This window comes from Lontra canadensis, unplaced genomic scaffold (genome assembly GCF_010015895.1).
Source record: "Lontra canadensis isolate GAN:19392208 unplaced genomic scaffold, GSC_riverotter_1.0 scaffold20, whole genome shotgun sequence".
In the NCBI taxonomy this organism is placed as follows: domain Eukaryota; kingdom Metazoa; phylum Chordata; class Mammalia; order Carnivora; family Mustelidae; genus Lontra; species Lontra canadensis.
Window position 1 is genome coordinate 15897313 of NW_022631014.1, and position 26346 is coordinate 15923658.

The window sequence follows — 26346 nt, forward strand, 5'->3', positions numbered from 1 at the left end:
ATATATATACACACATATATATATATAATCTCACATCTTCCTTATCCATTCATCTGTTAATGGACATCTAGGCTATTTCCATAGTTCAGCTATTATGGACATCGCAGCTATAAACATTTGGGTGCATGTGCCCCTTTGGATCACTACATTTATATCTTTAGGGTAAATACCCAGCAGTGCGATTGCTGGGTCATAGGGTAGCTTTATTTTCAGCATTTTGAGAAACCTCTTTACTGTTTTCCAGAGTGGCTGCACCAGCTTGCATTCCCACCAACATGTAGGAGGGTTCCCCAAGTGATGTGGGGCACTTTTTCATGTGTCTGTTGGCCATCTGGATGTATTCTCTGCAGAAGTGTCTGTTCATGTCCTCTGCCCATTTCTTGATTGGATTATTTGTTCTTTGGGTGTTGAGTTTGGTAAGTTCTTTATAGATTTTGGATACTAGCCCTTTATCTGATATGTCATTTGCAAATATCTTCTCCCATTCTGTCAGTTGCCTGTTGGTTTTGTTAATTGTTTCCTTTGCTGTGCAAAAGCTTTTGATCTCGATGAAGTCCCAGTAGTTCATTTTTGCCCTTGCTTCCCTTGCCTTTGGTGATGTTTCTAGGAAGAAGTGCTGTGGCTGAGGTGGAAGAGGTTGCTGCCTGTGTTCTCCTCAAGGAGTCTGATGGATTCCTGTCTCACATTGAGGTCTTTCATCCATTTTCAGTCTAATTTTGTGTGTGGTGTAAGGAAATGGTCCAGTTTCATTCTGCATGTGGCTGTCTAATTTTCCCAACACCATTTGTTCAAGAGACTGTCTTTTTTCCATTGGACATTCTTTCCTGCTTTGTCGAAGATTAGTTGATCATAGAGTTGAGGATCTGTTTCTGGGCACTCTCTTCTGTTCCATTGATCTATGTGTCTTTTTTTGTGCCAATACCATACTTTTTTTTTTTTAATAATCCCATACTGTCTTGATGATGACAGCTTTGTAATAGAGCTTCAAGTCTGGAATTACGATGCCACCAACTTTGGTTTTCTTTTTCAACATTCCTCTAGCTATGTGGGGTCTTTCCTGGTTCCATATAAATTTTAGGATTATTTGTTCCATTTCTTTGAAAAAATTGATGGTATTTGATAGGGATTGCAATAAACATGTATATTGCTCTAGGTAGTATATATATTTTCACAATATTTGTTCTTCCAATCCATGAGCATGGAACATTTTTCCATTTCTTTATGTTTCCTCAATTTCTTTCTTGAATACTTTATAGTTTTCTGACTACAGATTCTTTGCCTCTTTGGTTAGGTTTATTCCTAGGTATCTTATGGTTTTGGGTGCAATTGTAAATGGGATTGACTCCTTAATTTCTCTTTCTTCTGTCTTGCTGTTGGTGTATAGAAATGCAACTGATTTCTGAGCATTGATTTTATATACTGACACTTTATGAATTCCTGTATGAGTTCTAGCAGATTTGGAGTGGAGTCTTTTGGGTTTTCCACATAAAGTATCATATCATATGCAAAGAGTTAGAGTTTGACGACTTTGTCGATTCGGATGCCTTTTATTTCTTTTTGTTGTCTGATTGCCAAGGCTAGGACTTCTAGTACTGTGTTGATTAGCAGTGGTGATAGTAGACATCCATGCTGTGCTCCTGACCTTAGCAGAAAAGCTCTCAGTTTTTCTGCATTGAGAATCATATTCACTGTGGTTTTTCATAGATGACTTTGATGATACTGAGGTATGTACCTTCTATCCCCACAATTTGAAGAGTTTTGATCAAGAAAGGATGCTGTACTTCGTCAAATGCTTTTTCAGCATCTATTGAGAATATCATATGGTTCTTGTTCTTTCTTTTATTAATGTATTGTATCACATTGATTGATTTGCAGATGTTGAACCAACCTTGCAGCCTGGAATAAATCCCACTTGGTTGTGGTGAATAATCCTTTTAATGTACTGTTGGATCTTATTGGCTAGCATTTTGGTGAGAATTTTTGCATCAATGTTCATCAGGGATATTGGTCTGTAATTCTCTTTTTTGATGGGTTATTTGTGCGGTTTTAGGATCAAGGTAGGGCTGGCCTCATAAAATGAGTTTGGAAGTTTCCCTTCCATTTCTATTTTTTTTTGGAACATCTGGTCCTGGGCTCTTCTTTTTTGGGAGATTTTTGATGACTGCTTCAATCTCCTTACTGGTTATGGGTCTGTTCAGGTCTTATATTTCTTCCTGGTTCAGTTTTGGTAGTTTATATGTCTCTAGGAATGCATCCATTTCTTCCAGATTGTCAAATTTGCTGGTGTATAGTTGCTCATAGTATGTTCTTATAATTGTTTGTATTTCTTTGGTGTTGGCCGTGATCTCTCCTCTTTCATTTATGCTTTTCTTTGTTTGGGTCTGTTGTCTTTTGTTTTTGGTAAATCTTGCCCCAGGGGTTTATCAATCTTACTAATTCTTTCAAAGAACCAGCTCCTACTTTTGTTGATTTGTTCTGCTCTTCTTTTGTTTTTTATTTAATTGATTTCTGCTCTGATCTTTATGATTTCTCTTCTCCTGCTAAGTTAGGCTTTCTTTGCTGTTCTTTCTCTAGCTCCTTTAGGATTAGGTTGTATATTTGAGACCTTTCTTGTTTCTTGAGAAAAGCTTGTATTGCTATATAGTTTTCTCTCAGGACCACCTTTGCTGTATCCCAAAGAATTTGAACAGATATATTTTCATTTTCATTTGTTTCCATGAATTTTTTCAATTCTTCTTTAATTTCCTGGTTGACCCTTTCATTCTTTAGTAGGATGCTCTTTAGCCTCCATGTATTTGAGTACTTTCCAACTTTCCTCTTTCAGTTGAGTTCTAATTTCAAAGAATTGTGGTCTGAAAATATTCAGGGAATGATCCCAATCTTTTGGTACCAGTTAAGACCTGATTTGTGACCTGGGATGTGACCTATTCTGGAGAATGTTCCATGTGTGCTGGAGAAGGGTGTGTATTCTGTTGCTTTGGGATGGAATGTTCTGAATATATCTGTGATGTCCATCTGGTCCAGTGTGTCATTTAAAGCCTTTATTTCCTTGTTGATCTTTTGCTTAGATGATCTGTCCATTTCAGTGAGGGGGGGTGTTAAGGTCCCCTACTATTATTATCTTATTGTCAATGTGTTTCTTTTATTTTGTTATTAATTGGCTTATATAGTTGGCTGCTCCCATGTTACAGGCATAGATATTTAAAATTGTTAGATCTTCTTGTTGGAAAGACCCTTTAAGTGTGATACAGTGTCTTTCCTCATCTCTTATTATAGGTCCTTCAAAGGATACTATCAAGAAAGTTGAAAGACAAACCACCGAATAGGAAAACATTTTTGAAAATCTGCTAAGGGACTTGTTTTTTAAAATATATAAAAAATACTAAGTCTTGATCATAAAGTGGCATATGACCCATTTTAAAAATAGGCAAAGGTTCTGAATGGACATTTCTCCAAAGGAGATGTACAAATGGCCAATAAGCAGATGAAAAGCTGCTCCCCATTCTTAGTAATTCTGGAAGTACCAGTGAAAACCACACTGAGTTACCACTCTATACCCACTAGGATGACTATAATTAAACATACAGATAACAGCAAGTGTTGGTGAGGATGTAGAAAAACTGGAACCTCCCTACATTTCTGATGCTAATAGCAACTTTGAAAAACAGTCTGGCAGTTCCTCAAAACGTTAAATGTAGAATTATCATATGACCCAGCAATCACTTTTAGGTGTACACCCAAGAGATATGAAAATCTACGTCTGCACAAACACTTACCCACAAATGTTCACAACAATATTATTCATAATAACCAGGACGTGAAAGCAACCCAAATGTCCATCATCTGATGAATATATAAATAAGATGTGATCTATTCATGCAACAGAATGTTAACAATAAAAAGAAATGAAATACTGTTATATGCTAGCAGGGATGAATCCTGAAAACACTATACTAAGTAAAAGATGCCAGTCACAAAGGGTCATATTTTGTATGATTTCATGTTTTGGGTAATGAAAAAAATTCAAAAATTGATTGTGGTGATGGTTGCACAACTCTGCATATACTAAAAAATCCCTGCATTGTGCATGTAAAATGAGTAAATGGCACAGGAATTACATCTCAACCTCTTACAAATCTTTTTTTTTTTTTAAATTTAAGATGCCCTGTAGTATGATTATTATTTCATACTATACCTTTTAATACATAACAGAAACATTGCTCTCTGTCACACAGGTTTAGTCGATAATTTGGACACGGACAATTCAGAATGTTCCTTTATATCTCCTAGGAAGTAGATTTTTCCTAAACAGTCGATAGCAAGAACAGATGAGCCATGCTCTTGAAAACTCAGACTGTTTCCATTCCTACAAATGGACACACACGCCTGTGTAAATATATTCACATACTAGGAATGCATATAAAATATATGCTGGTCCTTTGCTTGTTACAGGCTGTTCTTTACTGTGAATTAAAGAAAGGACAAAAGGACTTCCTTCTGATTTTGTGCTATTAGCCTTGACTTATTGTATGCATTTTGAAAGAGATTGAAAAAAATCCTGAGTTAGTCAATCACTGTATTCACTCTGACTGACATTCTCCCCATTGGGTCAAATTTTCCCATGTTTCTAGAGGAATACCAGCACCATCCTCAATTTACTTAAGTAGTCCTATTTGTTAATTTGCAGCTTCCAAATGAGGATCCTGAAATTTTTGAAGTGTCCTCCAAGTGTCTTTCCATACTGGTTCAGCTGTACGGAGGGGAAAACCCAGACAGCCTCTCTCCTGAAAATGCAGAGAATTTTGCCAATTTACTGACATCCAAGGAGGACCCAAAAGAGCAGAAGCTTCTGTTGAAGATTCTCAGAAGAATGGTGAGTCCACATGGAAACTGGGTCCAGGATGGGTGGCTTCTCTGACAGTTGATTGAAGAGAGTTGTGATTTTCTTCCACCTGATTTCAGTAAAAGAATCCCTGGGTATGTTACTCAGTAGTCACCTCTTGATGACATTTATCATGTTCTGCCTGTCTCTCTACATATCCACTTTTTTTTTTTTCTGAACTGTTGAAGAATAAGTTAGAGACATTGTGCCCTCTCACTCCTTAAGGCATTAAATGTATATTTTCTATCAAAATGGATGTTCTTTTCACCACAGTAATCAAAATCAAGAAATTTACCATTGATATACTTCTTTTACTGATGGGCTATTCATATTGCAATTTTGTCAGTTGCCCCAATAATGACTTTTAATGTCTTTTATGGCTTTTTTTTTTTTTCTGGTAGAGGATCCAGTTCAGGATCACATATGTTGCTAGACACTTGTCTTTAATCTGGAATAGTCCTGCCGCCTTTCTTCATTTTGCATGACATTTTTGAAGAGCATACGCTAGATGGTCTGTAGGCTCTCATTCAGTTTGGGTTTGTGTGATGTTTTCTGTTGATTAGATTCAGGAAAATCCCTGAAGGGAAATCATGTCTTTCTCACTCCTTCACACCCAGAGGCACATGATGTCTATTTACCCCTTCACTGGTGATGTTAATGTTGATCCCCGGGATTAGTCAATGACAGCCCTTATTTTTAATGTTGCAATTGTTGCAAGATGGAGATCTTCTGACTTCCATCAGTTCTAACTCTCAATATTCTACCTTAAGGAAAAAATATCCTTTTGCCCTATTGGTATTGTTTTATATTTTACAAATGTCTTTAGCTGATGTTTACTTGAAAGTACTTTTGAAAACTGACTTATTTTCTTTTTACTGTAAATATTATTCTGCTGGTTTGGAAAGCCATTGTATATAGTAGCTATTGTTGAAATTAAGGAGTGGAGGTCCCGTTTGTCTTTGTCATATTCTGACTTGCCAATCTGTGTTTACCTCTAGCTACAGATATCTTGAGGGGTCCATTGGCCCTGGAGGCTACATATGCTCCAGAGACTTATATTCAAGACAACTTTTGTGCCAGTTTGATGGACAGCTGTAGTGCGTGACCCAGCTAAATCTATAGGGCAGGTTATGGGTGACAGATTAAAAGGGACATAGAGATTTACCCTGAAATGAATTCTCTACAGTTTCTGACGTGACACCTATAGGGCCAGTTAGATTCCATTTGGGGAAGAAAAGTTAAATCCAAGGGACTTTGACCTGTATATATGAAAACAGAAGTCATTTCTGATGCTGTTCATCTTTTTTCATTTTTTAATTGAGTTAATATATATTATATATTATAATATGTATAACATATATATGTGTATATATAAAACATAATATGTATATTATATAAATGTTATTTATATATATAACATAAAATTTACCATCTTAACCCATTTTAATTATACAGTTCAATGGTACTATGTGCATTCTAATATCTTTCTCTATAAATTTGTCTTCCACCTTGTATAGGTGGAAGCATACAATATTTGCCCTTTTATGTCTGGCTTATTTCACTCCATGTAACGTCTTTGGGGTTCATCCATGGTGTAGCTTGTGCCAGAATTTCCTTCCTATTTAAGGCTGAATAATACTCCAGTTGTGTGTGTGGACTACATTTTGCTTATCTTTCCATCTGTTGATGGACATTTGGGTTGTTTCCACCTTTCCTTCTCCATTTAATTTTTTTTGTCTTATTATTACTATCATGGCAGTTTCTTTTTTTCAGTGTGTTGTAATCCACTGCTTTCTGTGGCCAGTAGGAACCTCTTCTGGGTGGCTGTGTCTTTTGCCATGCCCCCATCATTTTTTTTGAGCACTTCCATCATTTTTCCTTTTGTAACCCCATGTGTATTCTCTTTTTGTAATTGAAGTGTTGACAGGCAATGTTATTATTGGTTTCAGATATACAGCATAGCGATTCAACAGTTCTTTCTATACATTACAGTGTTTGCCACAATAAACGTGGTTCTCTGTCACCATACAAAGTTATTAAAATTATTGCCAGTATTCCCTGTGCTGTACTTTTCATTGCTATGATGTATTTATTTTATAAATGGAAGTTGGTACCTCTTAATCCTCTTCAGCTATTTTGCCCACCCCCACCCCTTGCCCCCTCCCCTCTGACAACTACCAATTTGTTCTCTATATTTGAGTGTGTTTCTGTTTTTATTTATTGTGTGTTGTAGAGTCCATATATAAGTAAAATTGTGTAACATCTTTCTTTCTCTGTCTGACTTATTACTTACATAGTACTCTCTAGGTCCACCTAGAGAGTTGTTGTTGCAAACAACACACACACACATACATATATATGTGTGTAGATATATTTCATTGTATATACATAGCATATATACATATATATACACACACACACAAACACACATGCACACACCATTCATCCATTCATCTATCAATTCATTCATCTATCAATGGACAGTTAGGTTGCTTATGTATCTTGCCTATTATAAATAATTCTGTAGTTGGTATTAAAAACTCTTCAAATGTTTGGTAGAATTCTCCAGTGAAATCATCTAGGCCAGGAGATGGCTTTTCAAGAACTTTTAAATTATGAATTCAATTTCTTTAGTAATTATAGGACTATTAAGTTGTTTATCTTAGCTGAGTTTTGGTGCTTTTTAAAGAATTTGTCCATTTCTTCTAGTTACAGAATTTATGAGCATAAAATTATTCAGAATATTCTGCTATTACCCTTTTCAAATTAGTGTTTCCCTTTTCTTTGGTTAAATACCCAGCAGCAGAATTACTGGATCATATAGTATTTCTCATTTTTTTAGGGACTTCCATATTGTTTTCCACATTGGCTACCATCAGTTGACATCCCATACCAAAAGAGTACAGGGGTTCCCTTATCTCTACCTCCTCACCAAAACTTGTTATTTTTTGTCTTTTTGATTCTAGCCATTGTGGCAGATGTGAGGTAGTATCTCATTGTGGTTTTCACTTGCATTTCCCTGATAATGAGTGATGTTGAGCATTTTATCATTTGTCTGTTGGCTGTCTGTATGTCTTCTTTGGAAAAACATCTGTTCAGGTCCTTTGCTCATTTTTTCCCCCATCAAAGTGTGTGTGTGTGTGTGTGTGTGTGTGTGTGTGTGTGTGTTGAATTGTGTAAGTTCTTTATATATTTTGGATATTAACCTCTTACCAAATGTATCATTTGCAAATATCTTCTCTCATTTAATAGATTGCATTTTTGTTTTGTTGATGGCTTCCTTTGCCATGCCAAAGTTTTTTAGTTTGGTGCTGTCCTAATAGTTTGTGGTTGCTTTTGTTTCCCTTGCCTCAGGAAACATATCTAGAAAAATATTGCTATAGCTGATGTCAGAGACATTATGGCCTGTGCTTTCTTCTAGAATTTTTATGGTTTCAGGTCTCACATGTAGGTCTTGAATCCATTTGAGTTTATTTTTGTGTATGGTGTAAGAAAGTAGTCCAATTTTATTCTTACGCATGTTGCTGTCCAGTTTTCCCCACACCATTTATTGAAGAGACTGTCTTTCCCTTGTTGTGTGTTCTTGCCTCCTTTGTTGTAGATTAACTGACCATGTAAGTGTGGGTATATATTTCTGGACTCTCTATTAAGCATTTATTTTCATAACCTGATATTCTAGTTCATTTTCTACCTTTTTTTGCAGCAGCCCTGGAGTCAGCCATTCCCCCAAGGAACCATGGAACATTTTCCTGGAGTTTTCTTGCTTTTTACTTAGAAAGCAAGATACAAAAATGTTCTAGGGTGAAATTATGAGGACTGTTTGCTTAACAAGAAAAACAGGTGGGACAGTCCCAAGAGCCCCATCCCAAGTTGTACTGTCTCATAGAGGAAAGCTCTGCAGAGACTTCACCCTGATGTATCTGACTTAGCTATATGGGAATGTCTGTCATGTTTGCAGGTCAGCCATCTGTGAGGCATGTTTTAAAATCTCCCAAAGCTTTCTAAATTACTCTGGGTCAGTCAGTGGTGGGTTCAAGTTGTGTAAAACACAGTCAGGGATTCTGGGGCCCATTCAGCACAGCTGAGGCCTAGAATTTGCCTATCCTGAAACTCCGTTCTAGTCACACTTAACACTGAGTCCAGCACGTTCAGATACAAATGGCAGTAGATTACTCAGAATTGTATAATGCCTGATGTAGTCTTTTCTCCTGCCTGGCCCACTGCTCCCCATCATTACCTCTGTGGCAACCATTTTCCTAACCATTGGCTTACTTTCTGTTCTCATCTGCATATTACCAGGGTAGTGACGTGGTCTCATTCACCACTCTGTATTCATCATGTTATAGCGTCTGATCCATAAAAGGTGGTCAGTAGATGTCTATACCTGTGCTGGTCCCCGCATTGAGAACTTTCAGTGCATTGTCTCATTTAACAGCAACCCTAGAGGTCAGCCCCATGGATCAGTCCCATTTTATAGGTTCAAAACTAAGACTCAGAGAACTAAGTAATATCCCCACGGCCACCAAGTAGGAGACAGAAGAGCTGATACCAAGTTGGATAGCCTCTCACCCGTGCTCTTTCCAAGCAGCTGGCCACCTTGTCACTGCTGCCCATTACTGAAATGGACTCTGTGGCGTTCATCAAGCTGACTTTAACCAAATTTTTATCTGGAAAACACTTGAGAGATTTGTTCTTTCATTCATGGAAAAACAAGTCATAGAATTCTTCCTATGCGCAAGTGTGGCTTCGAGGATATTAGGACAGTAACGCATCATCTTCCTGCTCCCTGATCTTAAGGGTCTCTCCCTGGAGAGATAGAAAAACACCCAGCTTCCTTACAAAGCAGAATGCAATCTGTTCTACACTGGAGAGGCCAGCAAAGTTCCACAGGAACAATCCCATTAGGGATGAAGTTGACGGTGTCGTCCACACATGGAAAGGAGGAAACATCCTGAGCAAGGGATGTGAGGTGGGAGTCATAAGAAAAGGGCCAAGAAAGACCAGACCATTCCAGTAGCAATTTTAGTAGCATTTGGAGTTGGGACACCATTTTCTGGAATTAGGAAATTCTGGGCTCTGAAACAAAGGGGCAGTGACAGCATCTAATTGAATTTCAATTATCTGTACTGGAAAAGAAAGCTTCATCATAGTAGCTGGCATGTAATACGTATTTATAGGTCTCCAATGATTTCAGTAAGAAATGTCTATAAAATCCCTGCTTTTTGTTAGTGACAGTTGTTCATTATTTTTGCCGTCCACTGTGTGTATTGTGAGTGCACTTGAGTCCTTCACGGATGCATAGATCAGACTGAGAAGGGCGTCATAAGACATGCAGTTTGCCCACAGTCTTCTGTCCCAGTCTCCTCCATGGTATCCCTGCCAAGTTTTTGTGGAGTGGGTGAGATCAGAGAGGCAGATCTAAAGACGACAGCAACTCAAAAGATCCAGAAATGTAAGCAGAGCTTTCCTATGGCCTTCTGGAGGCAGCCTCTCAGGCGTACCTCACCTCACCTCACAGAACTAGGGGAACCAGATATGATAGAGAAGCAGGGACCCTTCTAGATTTCTTACCTGATGTGAGTAATTGGATTGGGGCCTGATAGGTGCAGCCTCCTGGTTGTAAGTTGTTAAGAAGGGAAAGACAAGTCGTTGAGGATCTTCCTCAAAGGATTGTTCATTCACGGAGTGCATACTCCCCCCCATGAGCACTTCCAAAAAGAATACCCTGTGCTGTGGGGTTATCTCTTTTTAAGCCCTGATAGGAGAGCAACCTCCTTTCCCTAAAGCCAAGTGAACTTGTTGGTTTCATCCAGAGAGGATGTCTCAAATACATGTGACGCCATAGTTTACAAGGTCAAGTAATAAGCATGTCAGAGATAGGTAAACCACCATCAACAGAGAACTTTCTTGGGGCATAAGGTGGCTGATCCCCCCCCACCAGTGAGTCTCACAAAAGGCCTAGATTCTTGAAGTACCTGTTTATGGTCCCAAGCTTGTGATAACAACTTTCTAAAATCACAATTTTCAATAACCGATTCAAGTTATAGAATATTTAATTCGTGCCAATGGACATGGGATATGTTCTGCCCCTGGGGTGCACTTGCTTATTTAGTCTGTATTTAGAACATCCGGAAAATGTTGAACAGACCTAAGAATGTAATTATCTATTGTAATTTACCAGACAGTTGGGAGGTTTTATAATTATACTTTGTGCTCTAGCTTTAAAAATGTGATGGAATCTTTCAAGGCGTTCCCATGTTTATGGGTCCCTTAAGCTTGATATCAGTGGGAGTTTTCCCAGGGTAATGATCATAGATTAGGTACTCATCACTTAATTAAAGCTAGCTTATTCCAACACTGGAAATACCAAGTACATGCAGTCCACCAGACTTGTTCTGTAAAACTAGCTTAAACATAAACTATTGACTACATTATGAAAGCAGAGAAGTGATCTGTTGGAGGGTGATGGTGAGATGCTTGATGGGTCTAACGCCTGTCAGCTGCCCATCTGTCTACCTGGTGTGGCAGAAGTGCAATTTGGGTGCAATTTTTTATAAACAAAATTTAAAAAAAAGAAACACTTCTTTACTTTTCTAATAGGAATGAAATCCTTTCTGATCCTAAGTCTATAGCTCATCCTGGTCCTAAAATAGAAAAAGAATGGCTGCAGAATTTTCAGTTTCTGCATGTGGTCTCCCCAAAGCTTTAAAGACCCTGTATGTGAACACTGAGGTATAATAAAAAGGCAAAATGATTCCTCTCTCTTTCCTAGATAAGATCTAATACTCTTGCTTTTCTTCTTAAAGGAGAAAAAAAGAGGAAGATTGGTGTGAAGCCCGTGAAATTTTTAAGAGAAACACTATGCACCCAAACAACTAAAAAGTAAATGTAATAAATTTTGTGGAAATCTGGTCACTTAGAAGGTTATTTTTGAAACTCTGAGAGGTGCTCTTATGTGTTTGCAAAGGGGATCGTTCCCTGAATCCATAAACATCCATTTGTAGTTCACTGGACAAGCATTCTCCCCCAGTGATTGCCATAGGGTCGCAAGGTAATTGGGGACTCTCTGAACGACTGAGTTGTCTCTTTCTAACAAAGAAAAACATTGTCTTGCCTAGAATTTTTACTTAATTCCCTGAGCAAACATTCCCGAGCTTTTGAGCAAGACAGGCTCTGGAAGCAAATGGCCAGTGAAATACAGTCCTGGATAGCCTGTCCCTCTCAGAATATAGACTTCTGTCTTGCAGTGAGACAATCATCCCTCTCAAGAGCCTAAGGGAGCATAGGGCTCCTTACCATCGGTTTCTTCAGGAGGTGCCTGTAACAGAGAAAGCTTCCTTAAAATCTGCTTTGAACATGTCTTAACTTCCCCTACATTTCCTTCCTCTTCCCCTTTGTGCACCTGCTCCCTCTTTCACTTCTCAATGGAAGCTCCTTGGGATGAGGCTGGTCATGGTCCTGGCTGCTTTCACAATCTGTTTGTATCCCCTGGGCAGCATAATTGTCCTTCTATTTTAACTTCTCCTCAAGATGTTCATCTCTCCTCCTCACTCCCTCAAATTCTTCTGGGGAAAAATTTGTTCCCTTTCTCTAAAGAGATTGCCATTGATGGCACTTTTACCCTCCTTTTTATCACAAAAGTTTCAAAACCACAAAAAGTTGAAAGGACAGTATAGTGAACACCAGTATAATCAAGATTGTTATCAGAATTGTTACCATTTTATCATATTCTCTATTTCTATGTGTCTTATTTTCCGAATTATGTGAATGTAAAAGCAGCATGACACTCAGCCCCTAACTACATCACACCCAAGAAAAGAATAGTTTCATAATATTGATAATCTCTACTTCTTATTTATTTTTCTGGTTGTAAAAAAATGGCTTTTATAGCTTTTTTTTTTTTTTTTTTTTTTTTTTTAAAAAAAAAATTTTTTTTGTTTTTTTTTTTTTTTTTTTTTTTTTTAGAACCACATAATTGTTGTGGTACCTGGGTGGCTTAGTAAGTTGAACATCAAGCTCTTGATTTTGGCTCAGATCATGATCTCTCAGGGTGGTGAGATTGTCAGGCTCCAAGCTCACAGGGGAGTCTGCTTGAGGATTTTCTCTCCCTCTCCCCTCTCTCACTCTCAAATAAATAAGTGTGGCCCTCCCCCAACTCTCTCTAAAATAAATAAATCTTAAAGAAAAAAAGAAGAACCACATTCTAGTTAAGGTTCAGACACGGATTTAATTTTTTTTTTTTTTAGTCTCTTTCTCTCTTGCACACACACTCTATAAGTAATCTCTCCCCACAACGTGGGCTCAGACAACACAACCCCATGAAACACATGCTCTTCCAATGAGCCAGCCAGACTCCCTTTGTCTCTTTTACTAGAAAAGTCTTTTGCTTCCTCCCCCCACCCCCCAGGAAATTGACTATTTAAAGAGCTCAAGTCATTTGACTGGTAGAATGTTCAATATTCTGGAACATATGATTGTTTCTTCATAACATTTTTGGTGAGAATACCTCACTGGCAATAACCCCTCATGTTGTATCCCACGGGAAGCATATGATGTCGGGCTGCCCAACTTGTGGGAGAAGTTTGTTTGCTTGTTTAAGGGGCTGTGTGTCACACCTCTCTGTCTTGCAGATATGTTTCCCATTGCAATTACAAAGTAATTCTCAGAGAGATGCTTTGGCACTGTGTGAACAACTGTATTCCCCACAACTTTTTTATACCAAAGGGTAAAAACTATATAAATGGGATAATGTTCTGGAGCAAAAGAAACAGGTGATTTGTAAGCATGAGAGAGGGAACATTTGAAGCATGGGAAGAGCCAACCTGCTGTCCTTGGCAACAGGTAGACTTTCCTTCAGAAAGATGGAAGACCTGCCAGCGATGCTGCTTCTTTCCACAATATTAATTCCCTGAGAATGTACCCAGTGTAAATTGTGAGTAAAGCTGAATCCTTGGAATTGTTTTATGTTCTGTAGCCTCCTAACAACCAGGGAGGAAAAAAAATAAGGAAAAAGAACCCAAAAAAGAAGCTGCTTACTCTGAAGGATCGTTTATTTATGCAAACCTTGAATATTCCCACTTATAGGGACTTATTATCTGGTTCAAATTAGAGTGATTATTACTCACTCTGGAGTTCCCCTGATTTTTAGTGATCATTCTGACCATCATCAACCCCCCTGTGTGGCTGTTGTGTGAGGAATGCTGCAGACTCTCTTGGTTATGTGGGATTTCTTTAATGACATGCTTTTAATGAAACCATCTCAAAATAATGAGCATTCAAAGCATGTTAAGTGTTAGGATGAACATGTTTGAAAAATACCTCCTTGTAGATGTGGACAGCAAAGAAAATCGTTCTTAGGGTCCTTCCCTTATAAACAGCTACATTAAATATTTCTAATTTTTTAATTTTTGAAATTATTTCACATATAATTTTCCTTTTCATAATATATATTAGTTTTAAGAAATGAATTCCACCGGTTGAAGGAAATATCAGTTAATATCTACATTCTGCTCATAGAATATGTTTCTTTCCTTAAAAAGATTGTTTTCAAGTAGATTCACTGTGTATAACAAAGAATGAGAATTTGGTTTCAGGTTTTCAGTTTTTAAATAATCCTAGAAAAAGCTAAAAATTTAAAAATGTTTTTCAGTTGATATTTTAAATATCTGAGAAAGTATTTTATTTATTTTAATATTTATTTATTTATTTATTTATTTATTTTAGAGAGAGGAGAGAGCAGGGAGGGGTTAGAGAGAGAGGAAGAATCTTAAGCAGGTTCCATGCAAAGCACAGAGCCTGGTGCGGGGCATGATCTCAGAACTGTGAGATCATGACCTTAGCCGAAATCAAGAGTCAGATAACCGACTGAGCCACCCAGAAGCCTCTGAGTGAGTACTTTAAATTGTAGCTTTTAGATAACTTGAATTAAAAAGTATATTGTGACCTCTTCTTTGGGGAGGGTAAGTAATTGATCAACAGAAGTACTTAACCAAGTTTAGGCATATGATTTTGTAATATAGGAGCTCCTTTTTGTTCCAGAACCAGTGATACTGGAAAAATAACCACTTAGTGTAAATTCATGTGCTAGGCACATAACAATTATGGTAAATAATGATAGGATATATGGTGGGACTTGATCTCAAAAAAATAAAACTAAAATTTATTAAAGTGAATTGATTTTGTCTTTTTTTGTCTTTTAACAAATTATAAAAGCATGTTTATAGTGAGTTGCTACTTAGTATTTTGTGACACTATGCAGAAAAGATCTTCACTCTTAGTGAAGACTAAGCACCAGCAAGTAGTTATTAAAAGTGCCTACCCTGGGCCAGACAGAGTTCCAAAGGCTAGGTATGCAGCAGTGAACAACACAGATAAAAATCTCGGCTCTACTGGAGCTTCCTGGGAGAGTGAGATGATAGCTATGTAGATATAAATATAGCTCTGTTATATTTTAAGCAGTAAAAGCACTAAGAAGAAAAGTATATCAGGAAAGAAATAGAGCGGGACATTTGCAACTTGAGATAACACGGCCAGGGAAGGTCTTACTGAGATGGTATCTGAGTGAAGAGTAGACATATGGGATGTGAGGGAGATAATGGGGAAGGGGTGAAGCAGAGGAAGGAAGTCCTTGCTGCCCCGTAAGCCCTTGAAAAGACTGGCCTTTATCCTGAGGGTTTTGAGCAGGGGGCTGAGATTGACCTCGCTGTGTTGAGAATAGTCATTAAAGATCAGAGCTAAGAGATGGCGGCAGGTTACTACCGTCTGGGAGAGTCCTGATCATGGCTTGCAGTTTTTATATTTTGGATAGATCTTGAAAGCATAACCAGTGGTGTGTGCCAACAGATTGGATATAGGTCAAGACAAAAGGAATAGTCAAAGTTGATTCCAATTTTGGTCTAAGCTAAGCCCTAGATGGCTAGAACTCAGAGGAAACTGGTTTCAGGGGAGGGTGGGGAAATCAGGAACTCAGTTTGGAATAGGTTCTGTGTGAGCTGTCAGTCAGACAACCAACTGGGAGAGTCTGGTTGGCTGTTGGAGCTACAGATCTGGAATTCCAAGTAGAAGAAGTCTGGACTGGAGGGGACGGTGAGAGGTGTTGACCAAAGTGTGGGGTGCTTGCATGTGGATTCTGGAGGGCTGCAGTTAATGGTAATGACCAGGTCTAGGGTAGATCATAGGAGTGAGGGTCTAAAATGTGAAGGCGTCCAAGGTCATTGGATGGAAAGCCAAAATACTGTCTGCTGCTAGAAAGATCCTCTCTATGGATATTGATATTGCTAAGTACTGTGATGGGAACAGTGTCAAGGACAAGGACAGTGAGCTAGGACCAACTGATCCTGTAATTGCAACAGGGAAGAGTAGCAGGTCTGAGAGACACCTGCAGGGGAGGCAGCATTCTGAGGGAAAAGCCCAGTTTCAGTTAGAGCAACAAAGGGAAGGGAACATCCTGGGAAAAGATGAACATACAAGAGATTTTGCTGGTGACTAACCAAAGGGCACAGTGCATGAAGTTCAAGAGAAGGGATGAACAGGGAGCCCAAGAAAGGTCTGTACAGAGCCTTTTGGGAATGACAGTCCAGGGGAAGAGGGGACCTCAGTTTCGCATAATGACCAATGTAACCTAGGATAGAGCATGTGAGGAGATTGGTCCTGACTGTTCTAGGCAGACAGGATGGGGGAGGCTGTGAGAGATCAGAGTCAGCAGAGGGCTGGTCTTGCTCTGCGTGTGCATGTCCCACCTGAGCCCTCCCAAGGCAGCCTCTAGCCAGGTCCTTCCACACCATTACCTGGGGGTCGCCCAGTGATTCGGGACTTGTTGTGTGTGTGTCACCTTTCACATTCTCACAGTTGAATGATGGCACATTGTAATAGCCTGCCTTAGTTAGCAACAACTTAGAATGGTTTTTGCCATGCTGCTTAAGGTCTCGCAAATTTTCCATTGCGATTCATATTAGCGTTGCCTTTTGAAGTGCCTCTCCTCTCTTCACAATTGAAGGTATTTGTCCGTTCTTCAGCTGGTGATCATCCAGTTTCTCTGCCAGACCTTCACTCTTCAAAGGCTTTGAGTGTGAGTGTTACACCATCACTGGCAATGATTTAATGAAATTGTTAATGAAATTTAATGAAATCCCATATGTTTTGTAAGATTGGAATTTTCATGTTGCAGTTGATCTGTGTATCACAAATAGGCTGACTTATAAAAAAACATTTCACCTCACCCAGCTGAGCACTTTCATGTGTGAGTGCCTGACAGCAAATCACCCATCAGTTAATCGGTGAACTTATTCGTACACCAGACGTGTGCTTCCCAACTCAATCAGAGCTCGTGGGGACTTGGGTTTGGAAAATAAATATTTGCATAATAAGAACCCTCTGCCACCCTGTAATGACTCTTTTAACTTTGTAAATTGATGATCCCACATGCATACATAGTTTGCATTTAAGGATTTACCTTTAAACTCAACCATTATAATAAATGACCCTCCTGATTTATGTCTGTGGACATTTGCTTTGATATCTTAATATTTTGATTTGTAGGGTTGATTAGTAAGACTGAGCAAACTGTATGGTCTCCTTCTACTCTTTCTCCCTAGAACCTCAGGAGAGGGCTAAAGAGGTTAGGTGGCCCATACAGGCAGTATAGAAAAACCAAGTCTCATTAGCATCTTAGGGTGTTGAGCCATCATCCTACACCAGCATCCCAGGGGTACACATGGATCATTACTGAGACCTGCCATAACTTTTTGTTTCAGGGATTAGCTTTTCCAACACCATTGCTACAGGAAATGTTTTGAAAATGTTCCTGAGAATTATTTCCTGCGGCATCTTGCTTTCCTATTGCCACTCTCATGACCCTCTTTGAAGCAGGTAATGATTGGAACCCTCATTTCAAATTATCCTTGCTTCCCCTCTGGATTTATACACAGGATGTATTTATCCTTTCTTCAAAGAAATTCTCAAAGTTCTACACAGTGTATTTTTTCAAGATGTTAAATACTTCTATTTACTACAAACAGATCATACTTGCTTTCTATGAAATACCCCTAGAAACATGATAGATTTCATTAGTTGGGGCTCCAAAATATTTAGTTTTAAGTACCATAAAAGTTTTGATGCCACTCGCTTTTTTTTTTTTATTCCTTCATTATTGTGTCAAGAAGCGAAGCCTGTTTATGAACTCCACATGGACCTTTTGTGTAATGGTTATGAGCAGGTTTTAATGAAATTTGAGAGTGTCTCTAGAGATCACAGATACTGGGGCCTTTAACATTGCAGTGTTGCTTAGCAACCTGGAAGTCATTACATTTCCAGGCTCTGTAATAGCGTGATATACTTTTCTTTGCCAGTCCCTGATGAGAATGTAAGGGAAATAATCCCTTTCTAAAGGTTGCACTCTAGGAGTGGGCAGCAAAATAGATTTTTTTTTTCTCTTCTCATGGTCTGGGCAAGTTTTAATTCAGTTCATAAGCATTGTTTTTTGAATGTTGCATGTGGCAGAATGAAATAGATTCTAAGATGATATTCTTAAAAGGTCGGTCTACTGTTCTGAAATTTATTGTAAATACCATAGGAGTTATTAACATATGCATGTACCTTTCACTGTGTTGAAAAGATTTGGCTTATTCATTGACTACCAGTTAATCCAAGAATGTCTGCTTATTCAGTCCAGGTATTTGCAGGTACCAGACAGGTTTTAAGAGTATAGGAAAACCATATGTTTTAGGTGGGAAAGCTTGACTTATTGACTATCTTTGGAAAGATATTTTTGTAATTTTTCTAAAGCAGTATCTTTCTAGGTTATAAAAGAATAGACAGTTTTACATGAAGTTCATAGCAGCATTGTTGATGATAGGCAAAAAGTAGAAACAACCCAAATGTCCATCAGCTGATGAATGAACAAATAAAATGTGGTATATCCATACAATGGAATATTATCTGGCCATGAAAGGGAGTGAAGTACTGATGTGTGCTACAACAAGGATGAACCTTGAGAGCATGGTGCTAAGTGAAAGAAATCACACACAAAATACCACACATTGCACAATTCCATTTATGTGAACCCTAGAACAGACAAACCTATAGAGACAGAAGGATTAGTGGTTGCCAGGGCTTGAAAGGGAGGGGAGGAAAGAGACTGCTAATGCATATGGGGTTTGGGGAGGTGGTGAACATGATCGAGAACCAATTGTGATGGTGGTTACAAACCTTTGTGAATATACTGAAAACCAGTGAATTGAACACTTTTAAAATGATGAGATTTGTGTTATGTGAACTTGTTATAAACAAATTACAGTATCCAAGAAAAATAATAAAAGGAGTATATAACCATGGTAGAAAACTTGGGAAATATCTGAGTAAAAAGAAGAAAATCATCCTTAAACTTATAATCCATACAATTACCATGGTTAATGTATTGTTTCATTCTGGATACACATGATCTATATGTGTATATTTGTGTGTGTGTACATATGCACAAACACACATGTATATTGACATATATTTCTAAATGATTAGAGATTTTAAGTCATGGTGGTAAAAAATTCATGTGTTTACCTTGATTGCCTCCACAAATTCCATCAGAATGATCAATATAAATAAAAAATAAATTTAAAAAATAAAGTAAAAAATTTAAAAATTAAAAAAATAAGCAAAAGTGCATAGTCTCACTGAAAACAAGGAAAAGGATCAGTAATAGATGTTTAATTTGGGGAATTTCTAGAAGACAGCAATTAGTTTAAGAGAGAGGGTATTCTGAATTTAGGAGACCTCAGATCACCACAGGTGAAGAAGCATGTTTATGGAGAAGCTTTAGAAGAATCCCAGGCTCAGGGTCAGCCAGGGCTCAGAGGCAGTGCAGAGCGTAGGCCCTGGCCACAGCCTTGGACCTGCTCAGCACAAGAATTGCCCCAAGGTGCTCTGTGGTAGCTGCAAGGGTGACTGCATTTGGTCTGGGCTGTCCTGGCCTACCAGAGCCACTGCCCTCCACCAAAGTGAATTGAATGCTCAACTTTCTGACCCTGTTCCTCCTCTGAATTTAAGTCAACTCATTTCTCCTTCATTTCGTCCAGGGCAAAGCTGCCCATTTCTCTCAGCAAACTCTGCTTAGCAGAGATTCCCTAAAGAATCCTAAGTGAGATCTTACAAATTCCTGAGGTGGCTACCAGAAACTCACTCATATAGATCTTCATTTGTGAATATGATAGACAAAGAAGAAATCAGTTACTGGACCTTTGAGGAAAGTCTGTAGCCAAAGAATGGCCACAGGTGAGCCAAAAAAGCCAGTGGTTACAGGGGAAAAAAAAAGAAACAAGACTTCAAGAAAAAATTCCAATTAGTATCCTTATAAAGACTTTAAAGATTATTGCATTCATAAAATAAAACATGGCTTTCAAATTTTAAAACCCAGTAGAGAGGTTGAGTAACAGAATAAACTCTGACAAAAGCCAAGTGAATTATTTATAAAACCAACCTGAAGAGTTCTTTCTGAACACAGAGTGAGAGAAATGTTAAGAAGTGTGGCAGATGGATCCAGAAAATCCAGTAGCCTTTCAGGGCAACAGTCTATTAGTACCACAGGTCTGGTGATCCACCCAAATTAATTACCCTCTTGGCATGGGGAAGAGGGATTGAACACCTGACTGTGGTATGTGGATGTTCCTTCCACATCCTCTCCAGGAGCGCAATCTGCTTATAGGCTATATGCATAAATGTATAGGTATACTTACTGTGTATCTGTTTGCAAACTGCTCTCCCGTGGAGCTATATATACACACAATAAGTGTGTGTGTGTGTGTGTGTGTGTGTGTGTGTTTGTCTGTATGTATGTATGTCAGGTGTGTTTTCTAAAGATAGGTATTTGGGGCATTTCATTTGTAGAATCTATTGAACTGGATGCTGATTGTTTTGTAACAATATTATACATAAGGTGTATAATATTACTCTTGGAAGAACATATTTTCTAGGGAGTTACATATATTTCCCAAACTATAATATACAAATAAAAGATGATCCCATCTCTTTTTCCTTGTATTTCGTCTAAACAGTCACCCCTCTTTGATGCGGAGCTAATGGGAACCACCAGCAATGTCATTAGCCCCATGAGTTCCTTGAGTTTCCATTGAAGTAAATTTTTTTAATCTTTTTTATTTTCTTATTTTTAATGGGGATATAATTGATATATAACATTAATTTCAGGTGTACAATGTAATGATTGGATATGTGTATATATTGTGAAATGATCATCACAGTAAGTCTGGTTAACATCCATCACCACATCTCTTGTCTTTAAGGATAGCCATTTTAAAAGGTATAAGGTGATGTCTCACTGTATTTTTAATGTGCATTTCCTTTTTTTATTTTAAATTAAATTTAGTTAACATATAATGTGTATTATTAGGTTCAGGGTAGAGTTTAGGGATTCATCAAGTCTTAAGAGGATTTCAAGAGTGGAATTGAACTCGGGGAATCCATGAAGCCATGTGACCAGGATTCCTTGTCTGGTCCCAAGGGCTGTCTATATGGGGTGTCCTTAATACCTAAATGCTGCTTGCTGTTTGCTTTGAGAGCATCTCTGACCTTTGCGATGGTGCCACTGTGAGACTGTCCATCTTTTCTGGATTAGCAGATCTAACCCAGGCAGCCTTTCAGATGTGTGATTAACCGATCACCCTTTGTTGAGATACACAGTGAATCTATTCAGATGCTTCCTGAATGATTCACTTTGCAATATGGAGTATTTGATTTAAACCAATTTAATCTGTGTCTTTAACCAAAAATATCAGTTGTCCTAATTCGATTTTTAAAAAGCCTTTAGTTTGTTTGATACAACTTTAGGATGTGATGTTTTTTCTATTGAGGTGGGTGAAGTCTGAACTTCGATGAGATGCTTGTTCGGCATTCCCAGTGAAAGAGCTCAGTCAAATGGTGAAGAGGCTTGGGGGATTACTGTTTACTGCGACATGAAGAAGCATTCACCCAGGGTGGACCCCAGTAAAAACACCTAGATTTCCAGACCAGATATTGAGATTACCCAGCAAAAATCCGAATCCGGCGTGTAGTGAACTTGCTGAAATAATACCATCTCAGGGCTAGTTTGATGGTGTGACGGAGTCCACAACCTCCAGCCCCTTGCTACTCAAAATGTGGTCCCAGACCTGTAGCAGCTTTATTACTAGGAAGCACATTTGAAATGCAGAGTTTTGGGTCTCACCCTGTGCCTGCTGAATCAGAATCTGCATGTCAGCTTGTCCCCCAGGAGGTTCATGGGCACACTCTTTGAACAATACTACTCAAAAGAAAGGCAGGGAGGGAGGGGGGAAGGAAGAAGGAAGCAGGAGGGGGAGGCAAAGGAAAAGGAAAAAGGAAGGAAAAAACACTACTCTAGGGTCTGCTCCTGCAAATCCAGAGTGGGTGGTTACTGAAGCCATAAAAAAGATCTGGGTCTGAGAGACTCCCTTCTCAGAATCCAGTCTCTCTTGAGCCAATTGCACGTACTTCTAGCTGTGTTTTCAAGAAGAGACTCTTATCGGTGTCTGTCCATTTATTTCTAGAAGACCTGTTAACATCTACTTTTGGTAATCTTTTTATTTCTTATTTTAATTTTTCTTATATTGGAACATGATCATGACATTCAAAGTTGACATAACTGTTTATGGCTTCTGTTTCTAAAAGCTCGTTTAACTAGTACAGAATTCACAAGGGGAGAAACTTTGAACAGCACGAGAAGAGAAATACCAGGGAGAGAATATTGATTAAATAAGCCCGTGAAACAGACTAGCAGAAAGTGTGAGAGTTTTCCCGTCTGCTAAAATGATAATATCCACATATAAATGCATTAATAATGCAGTCATGTGGACAAAGGGCCCAGCTTGGGGTCTGGCAGAGGGCAGGGAGCCAATGTTGTTTCTGATTGATCATTTTAGGGGCAGAGGCCAGGAAGTGAGGATGGGGGGGTAGTATTGAGTGAGCCCTTTTAGTCATCACCACTGACTGGATTGAGAGAGGACATTCGGACATAGCTAGGCAGGTTCAGACCTCTCTGTCAGTTACCTGCTGTGTCCTTGGACAAGTCACTTGACATCTCAGATCGGAGTACATCTACCTGCTGGAGCCCTCATGTAAGGATTACAGGAGATAATAGTGCAGCACATCACTGATCACAGCACAGACAAAGCCATCAGTAAAGGCATCCATGCCTGCGCATGCGCACAGGGATAAGCTTTGGAAATGGCAAGTGTATTTCCAGATCCTTAGGACCCAGGTATCTGTTCCTAACAGACTGTAGACTTTCCTAGAACTTACTTTCTCAGTGAATGCCACTTCTGTTTGAGAACACACATCCTTCCTATCTGCAATACACACCTTCCACCCAGGGCTTTGGTGACAGGGGACTGGCCGGCACACTGCATAATGCATACAGTTTTATTGCTTGCCTCTGTGAGAAGCTGGAGCTCAGAAGTCAGTTTTAGAGCAGTCCCCATCGGACGTGGTGAAGCAGCCCTGGGCCAGCAGCAGTTTCCTGGCACAGAGGAGGCCTCTGTTGTCTGCTTCCCCAAACCAGGGATCAACCTTGCTGTGTCTCCGGAGAGCTCAGAGCTGTCAACAGAGCTGCTCATGACTTATGCATGAAGCAAGGTGATCCCATCTGGCCTCCCTCAAGGTCTCAACCCTTCCTTGGCCCTTCCCTGCGGCCAATATGGAATGCTTAGCCCTTGGGGAACCCGAGGCTTGTTGCCAATTACTGTGGGTATCTCTCTGTGCTCCCCCAAAGAGCTCCTTGTGCCTTGTTAGGCTTAATTACATGGCCCCTGAGAGCTGGAGCCTGTGGTTTGAGGCTCACCAGTGGCCCTGGGGCATTCTGAGGAGGGGCAGCAGGGCTCCTGGGGTTCACAGTGCAGCGGTGCACATGCTTGCTGCCTCCTTGACCACTCCAAAGGCTGGAGGGTGGGCAGGCTGCTGCTGCAGTTCACACTGGAGACTGTGTCACCCCACAAAAACCTTCTAGGAACAGTGCATCCAGGATAGGGTGCCTGGATCTCCTGAGCTTCTGAGCCATTGTGAACCTGCAATGTTCTCTGCTGCTAAGTACAAGGAATTCCAGTTCTTGTTGCCAACTGTTAATCAAATGACTTTAAAAACTAGGGATAGGTAGATATTAATAGCCCCATTTTTCCTTTGAGGACACTGAGGCACAGGAACCCAGGTGAGTAGGTTGTAGATCCTGGATTGGAACCCACGTATTTTACCTTAACGTCTTTAACCATCGTCATCGTGAATTGTGTATGTCGTGTCATATTTACCCCAAATAGGAGAAAATTATGCACCTAAAGTGGATAAGAGGATAAATTTTATCACAATTTTTTTTAATTGAAAAAAAAAAGAAGAATTGGCAAAATCCTCCAGGGTCTACTTTTATAAATGTGTGGCTAATTTGAATATTCCTAACTGATCTCTGTTTTCAGTAGCCTGAATGTGTCAATCTCTAACTCAATTATAAATTCTAGCTTTTCCCTTAAAGTTGTCTTTTCTTAAAAAAAAAAAAAATCCCCCAATAATTTGGTGCCCTCATTCTTAGGAACTTTCTGTAAATGTGTTGGCAACTATTCTTAAGGGCTGCATTTCTCATATTCTTTAATCCACATGTCTATGCCAGTTTTTAGGTCACACCTGAAATGAATTTGCTAGTCCTGGCCATCTTTCTTCCAGTTAACCCTCTGCTGTCTGCTGTGGCTGGGAAGTGGGTTATTCTAGCTAATTGAGGCATCTAATTAATGTTGTCCCAGGAAACTAAACTGTGGTAAGTTAGGCTTATCGGCAAAACTCTTCTAAACCTGCGTTAGTCTTACCTTGACTGTTTTGAGCTTCTTTCTTTCTTTCTTTCTTTCTTTCTTTCTTTCTTTCTTTCTTTCTTAGAGAGAGAGAGAATGTGTGTGCATGAGTGGGAAGGGGCAGAAGGAGAGGGAGAAAGAATCTGAAGAACACACTGCACTGAGTACAGAGCCCAACATGGGGCTCGATCCCATGACCATGAGATCAGTGTCCTCAAGAACCAAGAGTCAGACATTTAACTGGCTGAGCCACCTGGACACCCGTGTGATATGAACATCAGAACACCAAGTGTAGGCTTATTTGATTATTTTGTTGTTATTGTTTTATGAGCATGGCTGAAGTTCTTACTTCATAATGATGTAAAATCAAACAAAACCAAACCAAACAAAACCAGCCACCTTCCTTTGAAACAACACCAAAGCATTACAATCTATCTTTAAAATTTCTATGGCAGAAACTTGCATTTAATACACACCCATCATATCAAAATTTGAGTAAGGTGCTGCATTTTATTATCATGATTAATATTACACAATCACAGAAAGGTGCAGAGAACAAAATAACAAAACAGTCTAGTCACCACCACCCACTGAGGTGCTGCTTTGAAAAAATATCTTAGTGAGTCATGCTAGTCATATGTCATACTATACGTATGAAAACGTATAGTAATGTGGCGATGGAAAAAAAACCCCAAATAATGATGTATTTTCAGCAGTTGAGTCTTTGAGCTTATAGGCACTTTTATGGACAATGCATACCATATTCTGGGGGATTCAGTCTTTTGCCTCTGCAGGGAATGGCCCATGTCAGTCCTGACTCCAGGGAGAGATGAGTTTATGTTCAAGAGCACTTGGCAAACAGCAGGATAAGAAATGAACACTTTTGATAATTCTGCATATTTTTTCCTGAACTTTATGTTATCAAATCCATTTCCTCTTAATGAAATCTAAATTTACTGTGTTCTATTTTAAATCTTTTAAAAGATCTCCAAACCCATTATTTCCCCCCATCTTTCTTGTCAGCTGATGAGTATTCTTCATATTTCACTGGGAAAACAGAAGCCATCAGAGGAGAACTGCCTCCAACTCCTTCCCCAACATGGCAGCCTCCCTGCATCTGTGCTACTCCCCTCCTGCCCTCCATTCCTGCCCTGACCTTTCTCTTCCCTCTTGCTCAGGGATGTTTCTCTGACCTCTTTCCTGCATTGTCATTGTCCCCTTAGCTGGGTCCTTCCTATCAGAGCACCGTTTGTTGTTACATCACCCACTTTTAGAAAGGCTTAAACTTCTGTTGACCCACATCCCTGCCTAGCTGCCCCATTTCTCTGCCCCCATCCCAGCAAAACCCCTTGGGATGCAGCTAGTGAGCTTTCACTCCCAACCCTCTATCAGACAGCTCTCACTGTGATAGCTGGTGACCTGTCCTTCCCCAGCTTGCCTTTCACTTGCCCTGTGGCACATTGGTGGCTCTCACCTTTGGGAAACTCTCTCCTCCCTGAGTTTCTGGGATGGAATGTTGTCCTGCTCCATCTCCATTTAGTCCTCAGCAAGCTCAGCCAGTTCCTTGCCTCTCTGGTAACCTTCATATTTGCTCCTTCAAGCCCCTGAACTTAAGCCTGATGGCATCCAGCCTGTTCT

At 39.3% G+C, this 26346-nt stretch overlaps 1 protein-coding gene across 1 annotated transcript in view; it reads left to right on the plus strand.

The window, feature by feature from the left end:
• The window catches only part of ULK4 (unc-51 like kinase 4), a 583110-nt gene that overhangs the window by 456553 nt on the left and 100211 nt on the right, over window positions 1-26346 (plus strand). Inside the window, exon 35 of the mRNA XM_032861108.1 lies at window positions 4688-4873. Coding sequence (XP_032716999.1) covers window positions 4688-4873 — 186 coding nt within the window. The remainder of the gene's footprint in view (window positions 1-4687; window positions 4874-26346) is intronic.